Source organism: Musca vetustissima, unplaced genomic scaffold (genome assembly GCF_032173495.1).
Source record: "Musca vetustissima isolate MV318-11 ecotype Yass unplaced genomic scaffold, APGP_CSIRO_Mvet_v1 utg80413, whole genome shotgun sequence".
In the NCBI taxonomy this organism is placed as follows: Eukaryota; Metazoa; Arthropoda; class Insecta; order Diptera; family Muscidae; genus Musca; species Musca vetustissima.
In genome coordinates this window covers 11,175-30,475 of record NW_026880334.1, presented here as the reverse complement: position 1 = coordinate 30,475, position 19,301 = coordinate 11,175, and the positions used below count along the sequence as shown (strand labels likewise).

General features: G+C 33.9%; 3 protein-coding genes across 3 annotated transcripts; 1 reads left to right on the top strand and 2 right to left on the bottom strand.

The window, feature by feature from the left end:
• Positions 1-2,326: 2,326 nt before the first annotated feature.
• LOC133325906 (glycoprotein-N-acetylgalactosamine 3-beta-galactosyltransferase 1-like) lies at positions 2,327-4,839 on the bottom strand. The gene is made up of 4 exons (XM_061534605.1): positions 4,559-4,839; positions 2,936-3,032; positions 2,603-2,875; positions 2,327-2,542 (listed from the first exon to the last, which is right to left on the bottom strand). Exons 1-4 carry the CDS (start codon positions 4,837-4,839, stop codon positions 2,327-2,329), a joined length of 867 nt encoding a protein of 288 aa, XP_061390589.1.
• Positions 4,840-10,027: 5,188 nt separating this feature from the next.
• LOC133325904 (glycoprotein-N-acetylgalactosamine 3-beta-galactosyltransferase 1-like) lies at positions 10,028-13,299 on the top strand. Its single transcript, XM_061534604.1, has 4 exons — positions 10,028-10,263; positions 12,694-12,790; positions 12,848-13,120; positions 13,186-13,299. The coding sequence occupies exons 1-4, from the start codon at positions 10,028-10,030 to the stop codon at positions 13,297-13,299; spliced, it is 720 nt and encodes a 239-aa protein (XP_061390588.1).
• A 5,061-nt stretch (positions 13,300-18,360) lies between these two features.
• Positions 18,361-19,027, bottom strand: LOC133325907 (glycoprotein-N-acetylgalactosamine 3-beta-galactosyltransferase 1-like). The gene is made up of 3 exons (XM_061534606.1): positions 19,016-19,027; positions 18,615-18,887; positions 18,361-18,555 (listed from the first exon to the last, which is right to left on the bottom strand). The coding sequence occupies exons 1-3, from the start codon at positions 19,025-19,027 to the stop codon at positions 18,361-18,363; spliced, it is 480 nt and encodes a 159-aa protein (XP_061390590.1).
• Positions 19,028-19,301: the final 274 nt, after the last annotated feature.

The following is a 19,301-nucleotide window of genomic DNA, read 5'->3' as shown; positions in this document are numbered from 1 at the left end:
CTCCAACAAAAAAATTAAATCTAATACACCAACAACCTATAAAACCCTGACTACAATTTTTAAATCTTTAAGCAAACAAATTAAACTAAACCATAATTTATTTTTAATGAAAAATTATTAAATAATCCACTAAGCTACAAAAATAAATATGTAGCTAAAAACAACATAATTATTATAATTTTTATGTAATATTCAATCAATTATTAACAATAGAAATACTTTATTAAGAACACTATTCTATTCAGAATGTAAAAAATCATATTTTCATAATTTCAAATATATACACCACAAACCATTGAACTTTCCTCCTTATTACCTCCTTTTCTCTGTAGGTTTTGTTAAACAAAACTTTAGTAAAAGGATACTAAAAAGTAAAAAAAAAAAAAAAATAAAAACACTAAAGCTTCTTACGTTAAAATTGTTAATCAGATATTTTAGTTAGTTATTATAACATCAATTAGAAATCTTCAAATTATTTGTTAATTAATAATCACAATAACATCAACAACAAAAAGAGAAAATTAATCCCATAAAATGACAAATGCATCAAATAAATAAAAATACTTTAAAAAAATATGAGCGGTTATTATTTTTTATATAAAGGTGTGTACAGGACCTCACTATAAACAATTGCTACGAATTACACATCTTTTGAACGAACTAGGTATGACATTGGACCAACGCGTAAAACTATATATCACCAGTCCTGAGATTTGAGCCTTCAAATCCTGTAATATCAAAGTTTTCGTCGTCCTCGAGTGTAGAGCAGTTTTGAAAAAAAAGCTATTGGCAGTTGCGTACCAGGAGACCGTGACATCATGGGTAATGAAAAAGCAGACGAATTAGCTAGACGAGGATCTCAATCTACAGATCTAGCAATCGATGGCTCAATCAAACCACCCGTTTGACATCCTTTTCGAAACTTTGAGGCGTTCTTCGATGAACGAGCCAATGAACTCTGGCACAACGAACCTAGGTGCAATGTGTCAAGAACTATCTGGCCGACTCTGTCAATCAAGAGAACAAACTCACTGTTGAACCTGAGCAAAGCTGAAATTAGAGTAATGACAGGAGTCATTACTGGTCATTGCAATATCAGGCCTTTACCAGTAAATGGGACCATGATTTTACTGATTACTGCAGACTCTGTGTTGACGAGGAGGAGACGGACACAATTGAGCATCTCCTGTGTCGCTGTCCAGTGCTGGCCTACAGACGGCACAGACTAGTGGGTGCTCACTTTCCATAATGTCTAAGGCCATAAGTGCAAGCGAGAAGCGATGCGATACTACATGCTATAATAGTTCATGCTACTTCAATGCTATAGTATGTCAGAGTGAGTGTTATAGAGATCAAAGCGTGTTGTTGACTATTTCGGTTGTAAACTGGTGTTTATTGACTCAAGAAGGATTCAGACGAAGAATTTTTCATATCCCAAAATATTTTCAAAATAATTTTTAAAAGAATATTTATGAAATGAAAATTTCCCAAACTATTTTATTATTATTTTTTTATTATTATTATTTAATTAAATTTGAACTTGAGTCCACAAAAATACCGACAGATTGGTCCATGCCATTAAAATTCGATAATATGCAAAAGAACGATGCCAAAAACCGATCAATAACGGTAAATAAAAATAATAAACAAAGAAACTCAAACAGAGCCAAAGCGAGCTCTTGTTATAAACCATTGCACAACACGCTTTATCGCTTGCACTCGCTTTGTCTTGCTTGTAGCGTAGCATCCACTCTGACAGCTTTTTCGCTATGCCATAAGAAAACACACGCAGAGGTTTATAGCGTCTTCTAGCGGCATATCATAGATCGCTTCTCGCACGCACTCTGACGTCAGCCTAAGCTTCCTTTCAACTATAGCATCATTAGTAACCTAAAGTGGTTGGGAAAGTGCAACCTTAGCACGTAATATGTTTTCTGTCCAATTTCTATAGCCTTCGAAACTATTTCCCACCTACCTCCTAATACTTCTTATTAGCTTATTTTCTTTTCTATCTCCCCTTTCTCCCCCACAGATCTCTCCATATCTTTCATGGATGATCACAATGGACCGGACGGTCTCAGAGTGCTGCAGTCACATTATTGACTGCACATGCCCAAACCTAACCTATGGGAGGATATGCAACAACAAGATACTTCCAAGCTGTTAATGTAGTTTGGGTCAAAGTTTTGACTCTATCAGACGAATTCGACAGTTATTCATAGTCTAGACCATACCAAAAAGCTGTTTTTGTTTATTCTAAATCAAACAGATACACGGAAACCAGACTATTGAAATTATTTTTAATATTAATCAACTATAAAATATACTATCCGTTACTATCGACAGTTTGTGGAACCATTAAAGGTTCAGCATCTGGCATACCGGCAGCATAAATCTCTGAAACATTTATTTTCGTAGGCAAACTTTCATAAACAGGAGCACCAAATGGCCTCAAAGTATATATTAAATATTCTAGAACATAAAACTCGTCGGGTGTTATATAGTGAAATGATATAGCATGTGGTGAACAACAGGAGACATTCTGAAATAATGAAGTAAATGAAAAAACAAGTATTAACAGCATGGCATATCAAAGCCTTACCTTTTCTGGTTCATGATAAACCCATTTTATATACCATTCGACATGTGACTCAGGTTGGACATCAACTGGCGGCAATGGTATAAATCGTTCCATACCATTTGCATCTCTTGAATCACCAGCTATGACCCCAATATTTTCCATGCAAATGCCCAATTGTTGATCCTCGGCAATTGTTTTATATTTACAGAGACGGTTGTTGTCATAGGCCTCGGTGGCGAATTTTATCAAGGCTTTTTTACTCATTACATAACCAGCCCCACCGGACATGTAACCCTGTGAGGAAGAATTTTTTAAATAAACTCAAAAATAGTACACAGTGTTCCATCAACTTACCTGCTTTATATACCTATCGAATTTACAACCAAAATATATTGGTATATCCGAGGAATACTGATGTAAGAAATATCGAAGATTTTCCATTATTACATATCTGGAAATAGAATGCGAGACAAGGATTAAATCGTCACAGGTGACAAATAACCCATACATTGGCATGAGCGTAAAATATATACAGTAATTGAAATACGTATTCGTACACCCTCTAAAAATAAAGAATTTGCAATTTATTCGATCCAATAAGCAGATTTTTTAAAATTTCATATACATTCGGGTATGTTCGGGAGCACACGGCGTGTTCTTTACACTTCACTTCAGAAGTTACCTTCTGCTGTGATTCTCACGAGTGGCCAGTTTGACATGCTGATGGAAAATGTGAACGAGATACAAATGTGAACAGAAATAGCGCTCTGTACACCAAACAGCATATGTTACTCGCCGACGACATCGGCATAATGGGTCGAACATTTCGAGCGGTTACAGCCACCTTTGAACAAAATGAGAAGGACTCTGCCAATGTGGGACTGGCAGTAAATGGCAGCTTGGTATCAACGCGCAAGGCGTCCAGTAGACTCGGACCAACTTTGGAACTTGAATACTAAAGCTTCGAGGTAGTGAATGATTTTATAGTTTATATTAGTTTTGCTTAAGGCGGTACCGAGATAGCCTTAAGCAAAACTAATAACATCAGCTTTGAAATCCGGAGAAGAATAGTGTTGACCAACATATGCTACTATGAGGCAGAGTGTATGTGAAGTGTATAAGAAAAAAATTCGCCTATCTGCATCGACAGTGATCATCACCGTCCAATGAACCGTGAGTTGTAACATCTATTCTCGGACATCGACATGGTCAGACGTATCGAGATGCAGCGACTACATTGGCTAAGTCATTTTGTGAGAATGGATGAAGATGCCCCCGTTCAATAGGCATATAAAAGCGAGCCAACTGATGGTTCACGACGAAGGGGAGCCCATGAATTCGATGGAAAGATCAAGTGGCAGACAACGTCTCGGAACATAGTCTTTTATATTGGATGAGCTGCGCCTAGGAACCTGGAAATCTTTTTTAAGCTCGGCTTATGGAACAAACGTTCTGTCAAAAGCTAGCTAAGTAAGTAACAACTTATGTGCAAAGTTTCAAAACTATAACTATATATAACTTTAATATTGAGAATCGACATAGAATTTTATTGTGATCAAAAACATATATGTGTACTTTATAAGGTCTTCGGTATATTTTTCGACGAAATATCAAATTTTTCGCCAAATTAGGGTTTTTTGTTTGGAAATGGGATTTAGTTTTTTTTTTTGTTTGGGGATCTGTGAATTTTTAGGGAATTCAAATTTGATTAAAATCAATGAATTTGGGATATGTTATGGGGATGGGCTAAATAGAATGACGACATTAATTTACCGTCCATCCATTGTTGAGTGCATAAAAGTGGCAACTAATCTCCATCAAATCGTCATTATGAATGTCAGTTATTTTCTGCTTGTGCCATTTATTGTCTATTTATAAAAACTGGTTTTAAAATGTTCCGATTTAATTATTAAAAAAACTAATTCAACATCTTTAAACCAGAACTCAAACGATGAAATTAAATTCTAGTTTACTTACGTATCATCATCGGCTTTCAGAAACCAATCGGCATCATCGATATGATTATCATAAATATATTTTAGTCCCATTTTCGTTTTGAACCATAAATAGTCACGACCTTCGGCAACCGGTAGCTGAATTGTTTGCAAAATATCATCAGCTTCGGAACTAATGAACAGCAATTTATTACATCTACGTCCCCAAGTGTGACGAATGTGTATGGCCTTGGTCAAATGGTTGGCAGGGTTGGTAACGATCCAACATAATACTCGGGTTGTGTTGAATAAATATTCGACCATGTTTGTCTGAATCGTGGTCGACATTTGTTCAAATATATTGGTGTTATTATTTTCCTCAGGAATATGGTCATCTTTTCCGAAACAGGGTTCACTTAGTGTTGCACGAGTATTTAACCACAAAAGTGTATAGTAGATGCCAATTATAAACCCGATTATTATTAATGTTACATTCCGACATAGGGTTGTTGTTGAGATACATTTTGTTTGGATTATTGATAATTTTAGCATTGTTTTAATGAAATCTAAATATTAATTTCTATCCATGTTTTGTGTTTTAAGCACTTTTACTTTTACTTTTTTTGCGATCTCAATTTCTTTCCGTTATCTTTGACTGCCAAAAATAGAATGGTACTACTAAGGCAGCTAATTTCAAGATTTTTTGTATACAATAAATAATTTAATGGGACTGCTTTCTACATAAACCGGAAATATTTTGACAAAAATAAAACAGTTAAAATTTTTTCTATTTGCACTAGACAACAATTTTCAGGTGAGGTGCAGGATAATTGGATAATTTAGCTTGAAAGCTAAATTATCCAATTTTAGCTTGGTCAAAACTAAAGCAACTTTTTGATTTTTATACCCTCCACCATAGTATGTCATTCCGTTTGTAACTCATCGAATTATTCATTTGCGGCCCTATAAAGTATATATATTCTTGATCAGCGTAAAATCTAAGTATGTGTGTCCGTCCGCTGTCTTCTGAAGGAAGTGAGATAGGGTGCTGAAATTTAGTATAGGGTTGTCATTTGTCTGCAGGCAGGTCAAGTACGATGATGGGATATATCGGTCCATGTTTATGCATAGCTCCCATATAAGGGTACTTCCCAATTTTCGGTATTTTGCGGATCTTGGGCGAGTTTTTCACCTGATTTCGCCGGAATTTGATACATTGGGTTTATATTGAGTACCAAATTTCTCCTCTAAAATGTTTAAATATATGTCCACTTTTTCAGGTAGTCCCCATATAGAGGTACCCCCCAATATATGATATTTTGGAGTTCTTAGCGCGTTTTCAAACGAATTCGCTGAAATTTGGTACATTGGGCTCTTATTGGGTACCTAATATCTTCACTAAAAATTATAAATATCGGTCCACTTTTTCTGGTAGCCCCCATATAACGGCACCCCTTAATTTTCAGTATTTTAGGGGTTTTGATCGCATGTTTCGACCGAATTGGCTGTAATTCAGCACTTTGAGTACTTATTTGGTAGCAAATCCCTCCACTAAAAAGTATAAATATAGGTTAAGTTTTTCTGGCAGCTCTCATATAAGGGGACCCTCAATTTTCGGTGTTTTCAACCGAATCCGATATAATTTGGTATTTTGTAGTCGTATATGGTAAGAAATCTCCCTACCAAAAATTATTAATTTTCTCATATAGCTGTTTAGTATTGCTTTGTTATCTCTTTAGAACATAACAAATAAAAGCAAGAGAATATATACTTTATAGAGTATCCGGTGAAAATTGCGAAGTGATGCAAACGGAATGACAAATTTAATACAAAGAATCTTAAGAGCCGTTAAATTTCTAAATTTCTAGACGCCTTCTTTAAATATTTCTCCAATGTGGCGCTGTCTTAGTGACAAATTATTTTTATTGTATGTGAAATATTTTAGTTAATGTCAATCTCCTATCAGTACTCATGCTTCTACTTCGGACATTGTTCACAAAACGTTAAGATAGACCATAAAAGGCCATACATGTTTATTAGCTACTCAATTAGAAAATTGCCTTATTTATTTAAAATCTTTGTGAAGAAATTCAATTTCTAAGTGGATATAAATTACAATTAATTTTTAATGAACTTGTTTTTTTTATACCCTCCACCATAGTATGGAGGGTATATTAATTTTGTCGTTCCGTTTGTAACTCTTCGAAATATTCGTTTTCGACCCTATAAAGTATATATATTCTTGATCAGGGTAAAATTCTAAGACTATCTAGCTATGTCCGTCCGTCCTTCTGTCAGTCCGTCTGTTGTAATCACGGTATCTTCTGAAGGAATTGAGATAGGGTGCTGAAATTTTGCATAGGGTTGTCTTTTGTCTGCAGGCATGTCAAGTTCGAAGATGGAATATATGGGTCCACGTTTAGGCATAGCTCTCATATAAGGGTACCCGCCAAATTTCGATAGTTTGGGGTTCTTGAGCGCGTTTTTCAGCCGAATTCGCAGAAATTTGGTACATTGGGTTCTTATTGGATACTAAATGTCTCCACAAAAAATTATAAGTTAGGTGCACTTTTTCTGGTAGCCCCCATATAACGATACCTCCTAATTTTTAGTATTTTGAGGGTTTTCGTCGTATTTTCCCACCGAATTGGCTGTAATTTAGTATTTTGAGTTCTTAATAGGTACCAAATCTTTCCACAAAAAATTATGAATATAGTTCAATTATTTCCGGTAGCCCCCATATAAGGGTATCCCCCATTTTTCGGTATTTTGGGGTTCTTAAGCGCGTTTTTCAGCCGAATTCGCTGAAATTTGGTACATTGGGTTCTTATTGGGTACTAAATGTTTCCACAAAAGTTATAAGTATAGGCCCACTTTTTCTGGTAGCCCCCATAAAACGGTACCTCCTAATTTTCATTATTTTGGGGGTTTTGGTCGCATTTTTTTAGTATTTTGAGTTCTTAATAGGTAACAAATGTCTCCACAAAAAAATTATGAATATAGGTCCATTTTTTCGGGAAGCCCCCATATCAGGGTACCCCCAATTTTCGGAATTTTGGGGTTCTTGACCGCGTTTTTCAACCGAATTCGCTGCAATTTGGTATTTTGTAGCCGTATATGGTAAAAATCCTCCGTACTAAAAATTATTAATATTCGCCCCCTTTTTGGCGTAGCCCCCATATAACCCCCCTTTTTATATTAAAATAGTTATCTGATTTGTTCTGCGTTTTGGGGTTGGTTTTAAGACTCTGTTGTAATCATTTCACCTGCGGAGGATTCGTAGGTTCGTAAGGTTCGATAATGTAACTATAGCCCGGATTTAGGCCTAGGCCTAGCCCTGTGTAGGACGTACCAGAAGGTATTTTTGCCTTTTTCGAACTTGAACAAAGTTTGGAATTAATAATAAATTAGGCAAAGTTTGGATGAAATCAAAATTTTCTGAAATGGATTTGGTCAAGAAAAAAAGAAAAACGTGGGGTCTAGAATCAATATTTTGATGAGGCACATTTTCACTGTATCAAAGTGTATACACCCTCATTAGCCATAAGGCTGAGGGTAAAAATATTCATTAAAAATTGCTGAAATTTGTATTTGGTGTACATTATGGTTTACATAATCAGTTTGTAGAAAGGTCACTTTTTGGTATGTTCGCTTTATTTTCATTTCAAGTACCTGTCAGTATATCTATGGTGGAGGGTATCCAAAGTTCGGCCCGGCCGAACTTAACGCTTTTTCACTTGTTTTTTTTAGTTTATAATTTATTATTTGTTATCATTAAATATTCCATTTATCACTAATTAAGAAGTAAACAAATGAAATAATATTTATTAGATGCTTCAGAAGTGTGGGTGTTTAATCCATTAGCAAAAAATATGAAAAATAATTATTCTCAGAGCTACAGAATTTAAATGTGATAAAAAAGGAAAACACGCACGAATTTTCCTTTATGATATCCAATTATATTTTGAAAAAAATCAAATTTATTGATATTTCGTGTGTGAAAATATCTTGCTTCTAAATATACGCATATCATGTGATCAGTGGCAAAAATTGCTAAATCATTCATATTTATTTATTCAATTATTTCGAAGTTCCCCGTCTCTAAAACTTATAAATATATAAAAAAGTTTAGTTTAATCTTGACAGCAATGTGCAGCTTTAGAAAATTCATTTTATTTTTTTATTGATAATATGGTACTCCCAAGATGATTGATATTTAAAATTTGATATATCGGCCCACATTTTGGTGTATACAGTATGCAAAATTCATATTTTTACATCCATGAGAAACTTACAAAATCAATGATAATTCAAGATATGTGATGCAAAAGTCCAAGTATGTATGACATTTTTTTTGTCTATGAAAAACAAAATCGACACAAAAATGGGGCATCCTGTTTCCTGAGTTAAAAGTTAGATGTTTGCATTATATGAAAACTACGCCATCTAGCGGCTGATTTATGCATAAGTTAGTTTTTTCATAAAAATAATAAATCTATATGAACATTCGAAAAATCTGCTTATTGAATTCAATTCTTCATTTTAGTGGGTGTAAGAATATGCGAATTATTTGGGATTTTGGAAATGGTCATACCTACCAAGAATTTTCTAGATTTTCAAATCTTTGGGATTTTAAAATCAATGAAAATGAAACATTATTGAGGTTACTGCCAAAAAAACTTCGACATCGATTTTTTTAGAACCACGCTAATATACCTCTTAATACAATCGTAGAACGTAAAATGATACCAAGGACTATATGGTTTCATATTACGTTCCACGATTGTAGCATTTGGATGAGAGGAACAAGAAGGTGTGAACCGATATTTGGAGGTATTTGTTGTTCTTTCACGATATTAAAAAATTAACGGAATTATTTTTCTCTCCTCGTAAATACAAAGGTTATGATGATGGAAGAGTACAATTAACTTGGGGCAATTGTAAAATGCAATAAAATCCAAATAAAATACCGACAAAAATAACAAAATTTGAACATAATCAAAAAAAAAAAAAAAAAAACAAGATGTGGAGATTTTGTCAAAAAAAAAAGAAATGTTAATGTACGCGTTCATACGCCGAAGTAACACTTGTTCATCACGGCGTTCGGTTAGTCATTTATTTGAAAGCATTACAAAGAGGAACATTAAAACGAGACGAGTTCGCAAAACAATTTCAACAAAAACAAAACTTGTTTTTCGGTAATAACAAATCAAAAAACAATTAAAAACAAACAGTAAATAAATGATTTCTAGTTAATATAAAAAAGAATGGTATTTGAATGTGTGTGTGTGTGTAAACCAATATGTTAAAAATAAGTTCAAAAGTAAAGAAAATTGATACGATTTGGAAAAATTTACTTTGTCTAATAATTGGATTTACCATTGGTCTGTATTCGACATTTGTTTGGTTTAATAATGACCTACAAAATGCTGGATTCAAAACTACCGAAATCGATGTTAAAAGCGGCCATGGTTATACATCGTATAACACTACACGAATCCTCTGTTGGATTATGACCCAACCCGCAAATCATTTGACCAAGGCAATACATATACGTGAGACATGGGGTCGCAGATGCAATAAATTGCTATTCATCAGTTCGCAGGAAGATGAGGTGTTGCAAACGATTGCCTTACCAGTGGGTGAAGGTCGTCAACATTTGTGGAATAAAACAAAGATGGCCCTGAAATATATTTACGATAATCATATAAATGATACTGATTGGTTCCTGAAAGCGGATGATGATACGTAAGTTAGTGTGAATTTGAAACTTTGTCAAAATTGTATCTTTAAACGGAAAAAGCTTTTGGGTCAGGGTCACTCTTAGTCTGAAGGTGTCATATTGACTGGGGTTTCATAAATTCGTACAAGAACGGCACGAAACTATATGGTACTATTTTATACATTTTTATTTTTGAGAAACGTCGTAGTGTAGGATTGGGATATGTACGTAATTGTACGAAAAGTACTAAATCGTTCTATATTTGGTACAATATGGGTGAACCGATAGAGCTGGAACACTGAAATTTGTGTTAGAATCACTGTTGGAGTGAAGGATTGGGTAAGAGGGAAGCTTTGAAAGTACGTGAAATTCCGAAATCGAGAAATAATACTTCTATTGGTCGTACGAATTTTTAATGACGTTTTGGAAATTCGTACGTATGTGTACTAAATGGTAAAATTTGAATGTTGAGAGAGAACTGAAATGCTGAAATTTAGAGTTTGGATCACTGTTGGGGTGTATGTATAAAGTTTTGGAAATTCGTACTTTTGTGCACTAAATGGTACTAAATTTTACACAATTTGGTGAACCGATAGATCTGGAATCCTTAAATTTGTAATAAATATTACTGTTGGAGTGTAGAATAGAGTTATGTAGGTAGTTCTAGAAATTCGTACTTATATGTACTGAATGATACTAAATTTGGTAAAATTTGGATTTGGTTGAACCTATAGAGTTCGAACCATAAAATGTTGAATTCGTTTTGGAAAAAAGTACTACAAGAGTACAAAAGGTAATAAATTGTACCAAATTTAATATAGAGTTTGATTTCTTTTAGGGTCAGAATTGGTGTGTAGTGTTGAGATATGGAGGTAGTTAAATACTATAAGAGAACAAAGGTGCTGAATGGTATTAAAATGGTCGATATTGGTATGTAGGTTGATTAACTAAATATATTTGAAAATGTCGATAAAATCGGAGAAATTGTCGAAGTTGACCAGCATGTTAGCAATCGTAACATCGCCCATGAGCTAAAAACCGACCATAAACCTGTTGTAAACCATTTAAACAAAACTGGATTCAAAAAGAAGCTCGATGTTTGGGTTCCATACCAATTAACAGAAAAAAATAGAATGAATCGAATTTCCATCTGCCTTGGCCAAACGGAATGAGATAGAATCATTTCTTAAACGAATGGTGACTGGAGATGAGAAATGGATCACAAACGATAAGCCTTTGCGAAAGCGATCTTGGTTAAAGAGCGGTGAAGCACCTCAAACGGTGGTCAAACTAGGACAAACCAGGAAGGTTCTGCTATTCTATATGACCAAACGCTAAATTCTAATCTTTACTGTTAATCACTGGACCGTTTGAAGATAGCAACTGACCAGAATTGGCCAGGAGAGGTGTTGTGTTCTACCAGAACGACGCTAGGCCATACACATCTACAGTGATTCGCCAGAAACTTCGGGAGCTTGGTTGGGATGTTTTATTGCATCCGCCATAAAGTCCGGACTTGGCATCAAGCGATTATCATATTTTTCTTGCAATACAAAATTTCTTTAATGATTAAAACTTGGTATCTAGGGAGGATTGTGAACATCGACTACTAGAGTTTTTTTTTGCAAATAGAGAGCAAGTCTTCTATGAGAGAGTCATTATGAAGTTACCTTTAAAATGGTAACAAATCATACAACAAAACGTTGCATATTTTACCCAAATCGGACATTCCGAAGCATGTTAAATAAAGTCTTATAGTTCATATAAAAATAACGGATTTCTTTTTCCCCAACCTAATATGTAACCAGTGAGCGGAGCAGTATAGTCGGTCGGGGCCGACCATATGATACCCTACACAACTTCCACGAAAATCAATTTAAAGGTCAACCACTCCTCTTGGATATACCATCAACTTCTCGGGTCTATGTCCTTCAGGGGTAAATATATACGCCTTAGATAACAAATTTTGTCATTTTTCACACAAAAGTCAGGATCCATTTGAACCGCTAAATATTGACCGATCTTTATCAAAACAGGTATGCTTATTCTTTGGCCCGATCTCCTTCTCCATGTAAAAATTAGACAAAAATAAAGTTTTTGGTCCATTTAAAATTAAACGATATTTTCCAAAAACAATAGGGGTCTTCATGGGCCACAACCCATCCTGCATGCAAAATTTCGTGAAGATTGGTCCATAACTGTGGCCTGTATCGTGTTTACAAATTATAATGGACAGACGGACACACATGTCTAGATCGACTCAGCTAGTCGAGATTTGACGATCGGTATATATAAAGGTGGGTCAAGGACCAATATTTCGCGGTGTTACAAATTCTTGGGACTGCACAAAGCTATAATACCCTGACAACATAGTTGTGTAGGGTATAAAAAGCAGAGTTTGTAAATCTTCTTGCAAATACGTTTATCACTTATGAGAATTAACATATTATTTTTAGATACATAATAATGGAAAATCTTCGCACATTTCTCCGTCCATATTCGTCATATGACCCTTTATATTTCGGATGCAAGCTGCAGCAGCATATTCAGCAGGTATACATTAATACTACCTACAATTTTCTTTATATAATAATATTCCAAAAAATCTAGGGTTATATGTCTGGCGGTGCTGGCTATGTCCTAAGCAAAAAATCTTTGGAGAAATTTGCCAAGGAAGCCTATGATAACGATGTCGTTTGTAATCGTGAATTTCAAGCCGAAGATCTTCAATTGGGTATGTGTTTGGAAAATATTGGTGTCATCGCAGGCGATTCAAGGGATGTCGAGGGTAAAGAGCGTTTTATACCGCTGGCACCACGTGATGTAATGCCAAATATAAGATCGGAATGGTATGCAAAGTTAGTATATCATGATTCAAATGAGGTGAGAGTGCAAATAATTTAATTAATTATTTAATTATTTTATTTTCCGTTATATATTTATTTCAGAATGTCACCTGTTGTTCAGCGACGGCAATATCGTTTCACTATCTTATTCCCGATGAATTTTATGTTATGGAATATATTCTCTATAAAATGAAACCTTTGATTGATAGGGGATAATATTTAAGTTAAGGTAAAACTTGGAACCTTTTCATAGAATTTAAAATATAAACACAGATAATTGTCATAAGATATAAACAAAGAACATGAATTATGAAGTTAAGGACACGCCAAGACTGAAAAAAATATTAAAAAAATATATATTTTTTTATACCTTTAATAACATACATTCCAGGAAATAGTAGAAATATATGTGCAAAAACATTATCTTAAACATTGCAAGCTCTATTGTGATTGAGACATTGACATTGTAAAATCGACATTAAATTATATACAAGATGATATGGGGTGTGCGGTGGTTATTTCGAGTAGTTTTAAACGACATGGTAAATTACATATACACACGTAGAATATTACATGTAAAAACATTGTTAAGTAAAACCGTAACGAAAATGTTATACGCTCCGCCACGTGACGTGCATTTAAGATTACTTGAATCGATCGGGAAATTAATAGAAGGGCTACGTTATTACAGTATTTGTGGTAACAATTGCTCATGCTCCAATTTACATATTACATACACTCAGGATGAGAAATTCCAACATAACGTAAATTGAACGGGTCACTTTTAAACATTAGCCTATATTGAAAAAATACCGGAAATGGGAGCTAAACCTAAATGTAAACCGATGATTTTTATAGGAATTTGAAATTACAGTCAATTCGGTTTAAAAACGAAACCCTCAAAAATACCGAATAACGGGTGGTATCATTATAAATGGGCTACCCGGAAACTTGGGCCAATATTAATAATTTTTTGTATCAAGATTGACCACCAAATAAGAAGCCTAAATATAAAATTATATACAATTAGATTGTAAAGGAAACAAAATACTGAATATTGTTGGAGACCGTTATATGGGGCCTAGTCTAAAAAGTGGCTCAATATTGATAATTTGTATTCGGAACAGGTAGAACCCATGAAATCCAATTACAGCTAATTAGGTGTACAATACATTCCCAAAAACTTCAAAATACCGAATATTTGGGAATATCGTTATGGACAGATAAACGGGCATGGCTATATCGAGATAGAATTGTATTTTTATGAGGAACTAGCTGGACGCGTGGCGCTTCGCTGCCCCTGCTAAAAAGTGATTAACATGGGAAAGTTCACGTAGAAAACTATTTATATGCAGTTAAAAGCTATGATATAGGCTTTTTAGTAGCCTAATTCGTAGATTACTGTTCGGCTATAGATATTTCGTAGTGTAATATCAGTAATTATTTCGTATAGCTGGTTAATGTATACGTTATTCGATTCAATAGATTACAAATACATTTTTAAAAACAAATTTTGATTGGCTTATCTCAATAGGATTATACACTAATATATTTTTTTCCAATATTTAAATGTTTTTCATTAATCATTCAAAGACCAACACAATCATTCATTCCCCTTATCCCCAACCTTTATGTCTGTATTCCCAACTGATTCCTCATTATGTTGCTGGGATCCCTTCCTTGCTCCAATTGATATCGCTTAGATCCTGCAGTATAATTCCTGTTAAGGTTTTCAAAAGAATGCATTATCACATTATAATATTTTTACCGACCTAGATTTAGTCTTGGTCTTAACTGTACATACCTTAGTATTTCGAAGAAAACCATCAGCATTTCGCTGCTTTTATTGCATCCATATTTATTTTCCCCAATGGCTGTAGAATTATTGAAAATCAAAACAAAAAAGAGTTCCTTAACTGAATTTTTTTCCAAAATGACAAAGAGCTCATCAAAGCCAAAGCATACAGTCATCCAGGTCTTAACAACGTCAGGATTCTATCCACGCACAACACCAGCTATACTCAAGTTCTCGACAAATTTGGTGACATTATAAATAACGTCGCAGAAACCAACATTATCGCAACACCATCTCGTAGTATCATTACAAAACCAGACTTCTTCCAAGGGGCTGTATCCAAAAAATCGGATGCTAGTCTGGAAACTATCAACCTCCTGGTGAACGAGAAAATTAATAAACTAAAACTTCAAGGATATAACATTTTTTTCACTGATGGCTCAGTCTCGGATCACACATCTGGGGCAGCATTCCTCCATATAAACTCAAACTCACTTGAATCCTTTTACAAAAACAAAAAATTGTCTTCAATGTCAGCCGAAGTGTTAGGCTTTCTCCAAGCACTAACGTATGCAAAAGAGAAAGCGTTTACCAAAATCGCCATCCTATCAGACAGCCTCAGCGGGATAAAAGCAATTAATTCCAAAAAACACAACAATTACTTAATCGACAAATTTATACAAATCGCAAACTCAACTCGTTTTACAATTGAATTACACTACATTCCCGGACATTCAAACATCGCCTACAACGAAACTGTTGACCAAGCAGCTAAAAACGCAACCACACAAGGCTCACTTTTACATATCAATTGGCCTATAAATGATGCCATTTCAATAATTCAAGATTCACTTTGGGACGAATGGACTAACGAGTACTCCAACATTACCCTTCAAAGCAACTCTCATTTTTACAAAATTTTCCCAAAACCCAATAGAAGAACATGGTTCAAAAACTCAAAACTTACAGCCGGTGACCAGAAAATCATAAATCGCATTTTTAGTAATCACTCATTCAGCAAAAGCACACTCTCAAAATTAAAAGTTATACAATCTGGTAACTGTGACACTTGCAATTCAGAAGAAACCGTCTCTCACATACTTTTCGAATGCACCAAATACAGCAACACGAGAGCAACCTACCCAGCCTTCAGTGATATCCTCTCAGTCGAGGATTTCATGAATAAACACCAAGGAGACCATTTATATCAACTAGTTAAATTCATAAGAGAAATCAAAATTGAAACTTAACCTTTAAGGCACATAGACCAAGTCTACACAATTTGTCGTGGCTCTAAAACGGATTGCAAGTCAGGACGGCGGGCCATCTCTACACCTTTCTCTAATCAACAGACAAAGGCATTAATCCAGAAAAAAAATGTTATTAAAATATGTGAAGATAATGGAGAGATAACAGCAGACGTTCGCGGAATTACTGAACTGGTGGTTTTTTCTCATTACTGATAATAACATAATAGAGCAAAAAATTATGAGTCGAAAATTTCTGATTTGGACCAATTTCTACTTCCAGGTAGTTTATGATTGGATTTGTACTTATCTGAGTGTCATACATACTTTTATGAACAGATTTATTCAAGATATTCTAATATGTTCATAGAAAATGATTATTAGTTCAGATGTATGATTACGGTTTATGCTTTAACTCCTCGAAATCGCGGAATTTTGGAAGTTTATTTTGCCTATCTTACTTCCGTGGGATGGCATGACTGACTGCAAACATTTTTGCCAGTCAATTCAGCGATTTTGGGTCTAAAACCAAAAGCGTTTCTTTTTTCTATATATGGGAGTAAGTTCTCCCCATTGTTTCACGCCAATTTTTATAGTGATAATGCGTATTTGTAACCAATTTACTCAGGCAAATTTTGAAGTAGGAATCTGTAACCCTTCTTAAGATATAAGATATGTTATTTCAGAGTTGGGAATACTTGAATTTTGAGGTATGTTTAGTATTGATGCTATAACTCTGCAACCACGCGGAATTTTTGATATTTATTTAGCCTATGTGACTTTCAGGGCATGTCATGACATTCTGTGTAAATCTCATTTACATCTGTTTAGCTGTTTTTGCGTCTATCGAGAACATACACACAAACAAACACATTTTTTTTTTGTTTTATATATATAGAAGATACACTATGGAGTCTCAGGTGAACATTTCGAGGTTTAATATACACTGCAATTTATGGTAGAGGATATTAATGTGATTTACTTACCTCTGAATTTATTATTGAAAATGTTCCAAATGAACCCATATTTTATTGCGTTGCCAACAAGACATATCAATATAACTTGGCAACTCTAAAACAATAATGTAGTTGGTAGATGTTAAATCGAACTCATATTATTGTTGCATACATTCAGGCGCAATGTAAATAACACTGGGTGACACACAAACACAATGAATGAACATCGTTGGGGAATTTTGTGCAGAAATGCTATGTACAAATCAAATCTATAAACGGAGAATATATTCGAATTGTTTAGTATTTTTTATAAATATTAGGATTTATATAATTTAGGATTATATTAAATTAATTTATGTTTTTAAAACAAGAATATAGAAAAAAAACTGTCCAAAATATTTAAAAGAAAAACTCTCGTCAATTTATATCTGACGTAGTCAAGATTTTTTGTGGGAAATTCATTTAGTAAAACCTTGATTTAAAATCTATTCTTTTTTAGGAAATGTTCGAAATACACCTAAGTCTGTTTTTACACGGTAGATTGGTTCCAGAAGAAGCCGTATAAAAAAAAAACCGTGTAAAAAAGGGAATTCCCCTAAATTAGTGTTATTCACATTTGCTTTGACCAGTAAAAATTGTTTGTACGAGCTAAAGGGGAATTCACTTAAATCTTTAAGCTAGTGTTCGCAATCTATCGATGGTTTCAGACTTTTTTCTTTCATAAATACTTTTTTGTGATATGAACATACTTCGCAAAAATTAAATTTGACAAAAAAATTTGAGTACATAAAATATCAAATCGTGCTAAATGGAATAAAATTGTGTAAAAAAAATTAAAATATTCAATTTTCAAACCGTGTTATATCAAAACCGTGTACAAAAAGACCGTGTAAAAACAGACTTAGGTGTATTTACTTTGAAAAGGACTGCTTCCGGAGTTGAGAAAAATTGTCGATCCTTGATAAATTTGAATTTAATTCGCAGACGTAATTTTTAATTACATCTGATATAAATACAACTTATCAACGAAGGACCTTTGTAAAGTCACAAAGCCCAATATGCTTGATGAGCCGCTTAACCAATAGCGAAACGCATCACATAATGGTGAGTACGTAGGTTCATCCCCTGTCTTTCATTTCATAGCAACATTTGGATCATTTAGCTCAACCCAAAGAGAAAAAACAAAAATTTGATTTTGTTTCTTTTATTTTGTTTTTCCATTTTATTACAATAATATATAACTACATATATATTATAAGTATTAATTGTAATCTATGGCTTATGTAGTAAGTACTTCATTCATTTCCGCATGAGCTTTGTGATCTTCACTTGTATACCTTTTTGGCAATGTCCAAGTTATATTAGAAAACAAACCAAAAGGTTTTAATGTATATAATAAATAATCCAATGTATACAATTCCCGCCAATTTATATAATGAAACGAGATTGCATGGGGAGAACAACAACTAACATTCTGAAATTAAAATAAAACTAATTTAACGTCACATAAAAACATAAATGTGAAAAACTCACCTCATTGACAGAATGGTAAATTTCAGTACCATACCAATCCATTTTGAAATCGGGAATAACGTGTGAGGGCGATACAGCTATAAAACGTTCCATGTGTTTTTCATCTCTGGTATCCCCAAATGTAACGTTGATATTTCTTAGACAATTACTTAGGGCCATGTTTTCATCCGCCTCCAATTCATTGCAAATTTCACTGTTATCATAAGCTTCGTTGATGAATTTCATTAGAGCATTTTTGCTGAGTACATAACCAGCACCGGAGGCCATGAATTCCTAAAAAATGTATGGAGATTTGATTGATTTAGATTTTTAAAGCGATCCAAATTTCTAATATATGTTCACCCAAATCCAAATTTAGTACCAGTTTGTACACATTAATATAAATATCCACAACTACCTACCTGAACAGTCATAAGTACGAATTTCCAAAACTTCTCACATACCCCATTCATAATTCCAAATTATATAAAATTTGTACACATAAGTATAAAATTCCATTATTACCTACATCATCCAATGCAATGGAAAACTTATTACCCAAATTCCCGATTCCAACTCTATTGGTTCAATCTAAATAAAAATTTTACCAAATTTATTGTCATTTAGTATATTTCTCCAAAACTTCTTACAAACCCCAATTCAAAACCCCAACAGTGATACTAACTCAACATTTTAGGATTCTAGCTC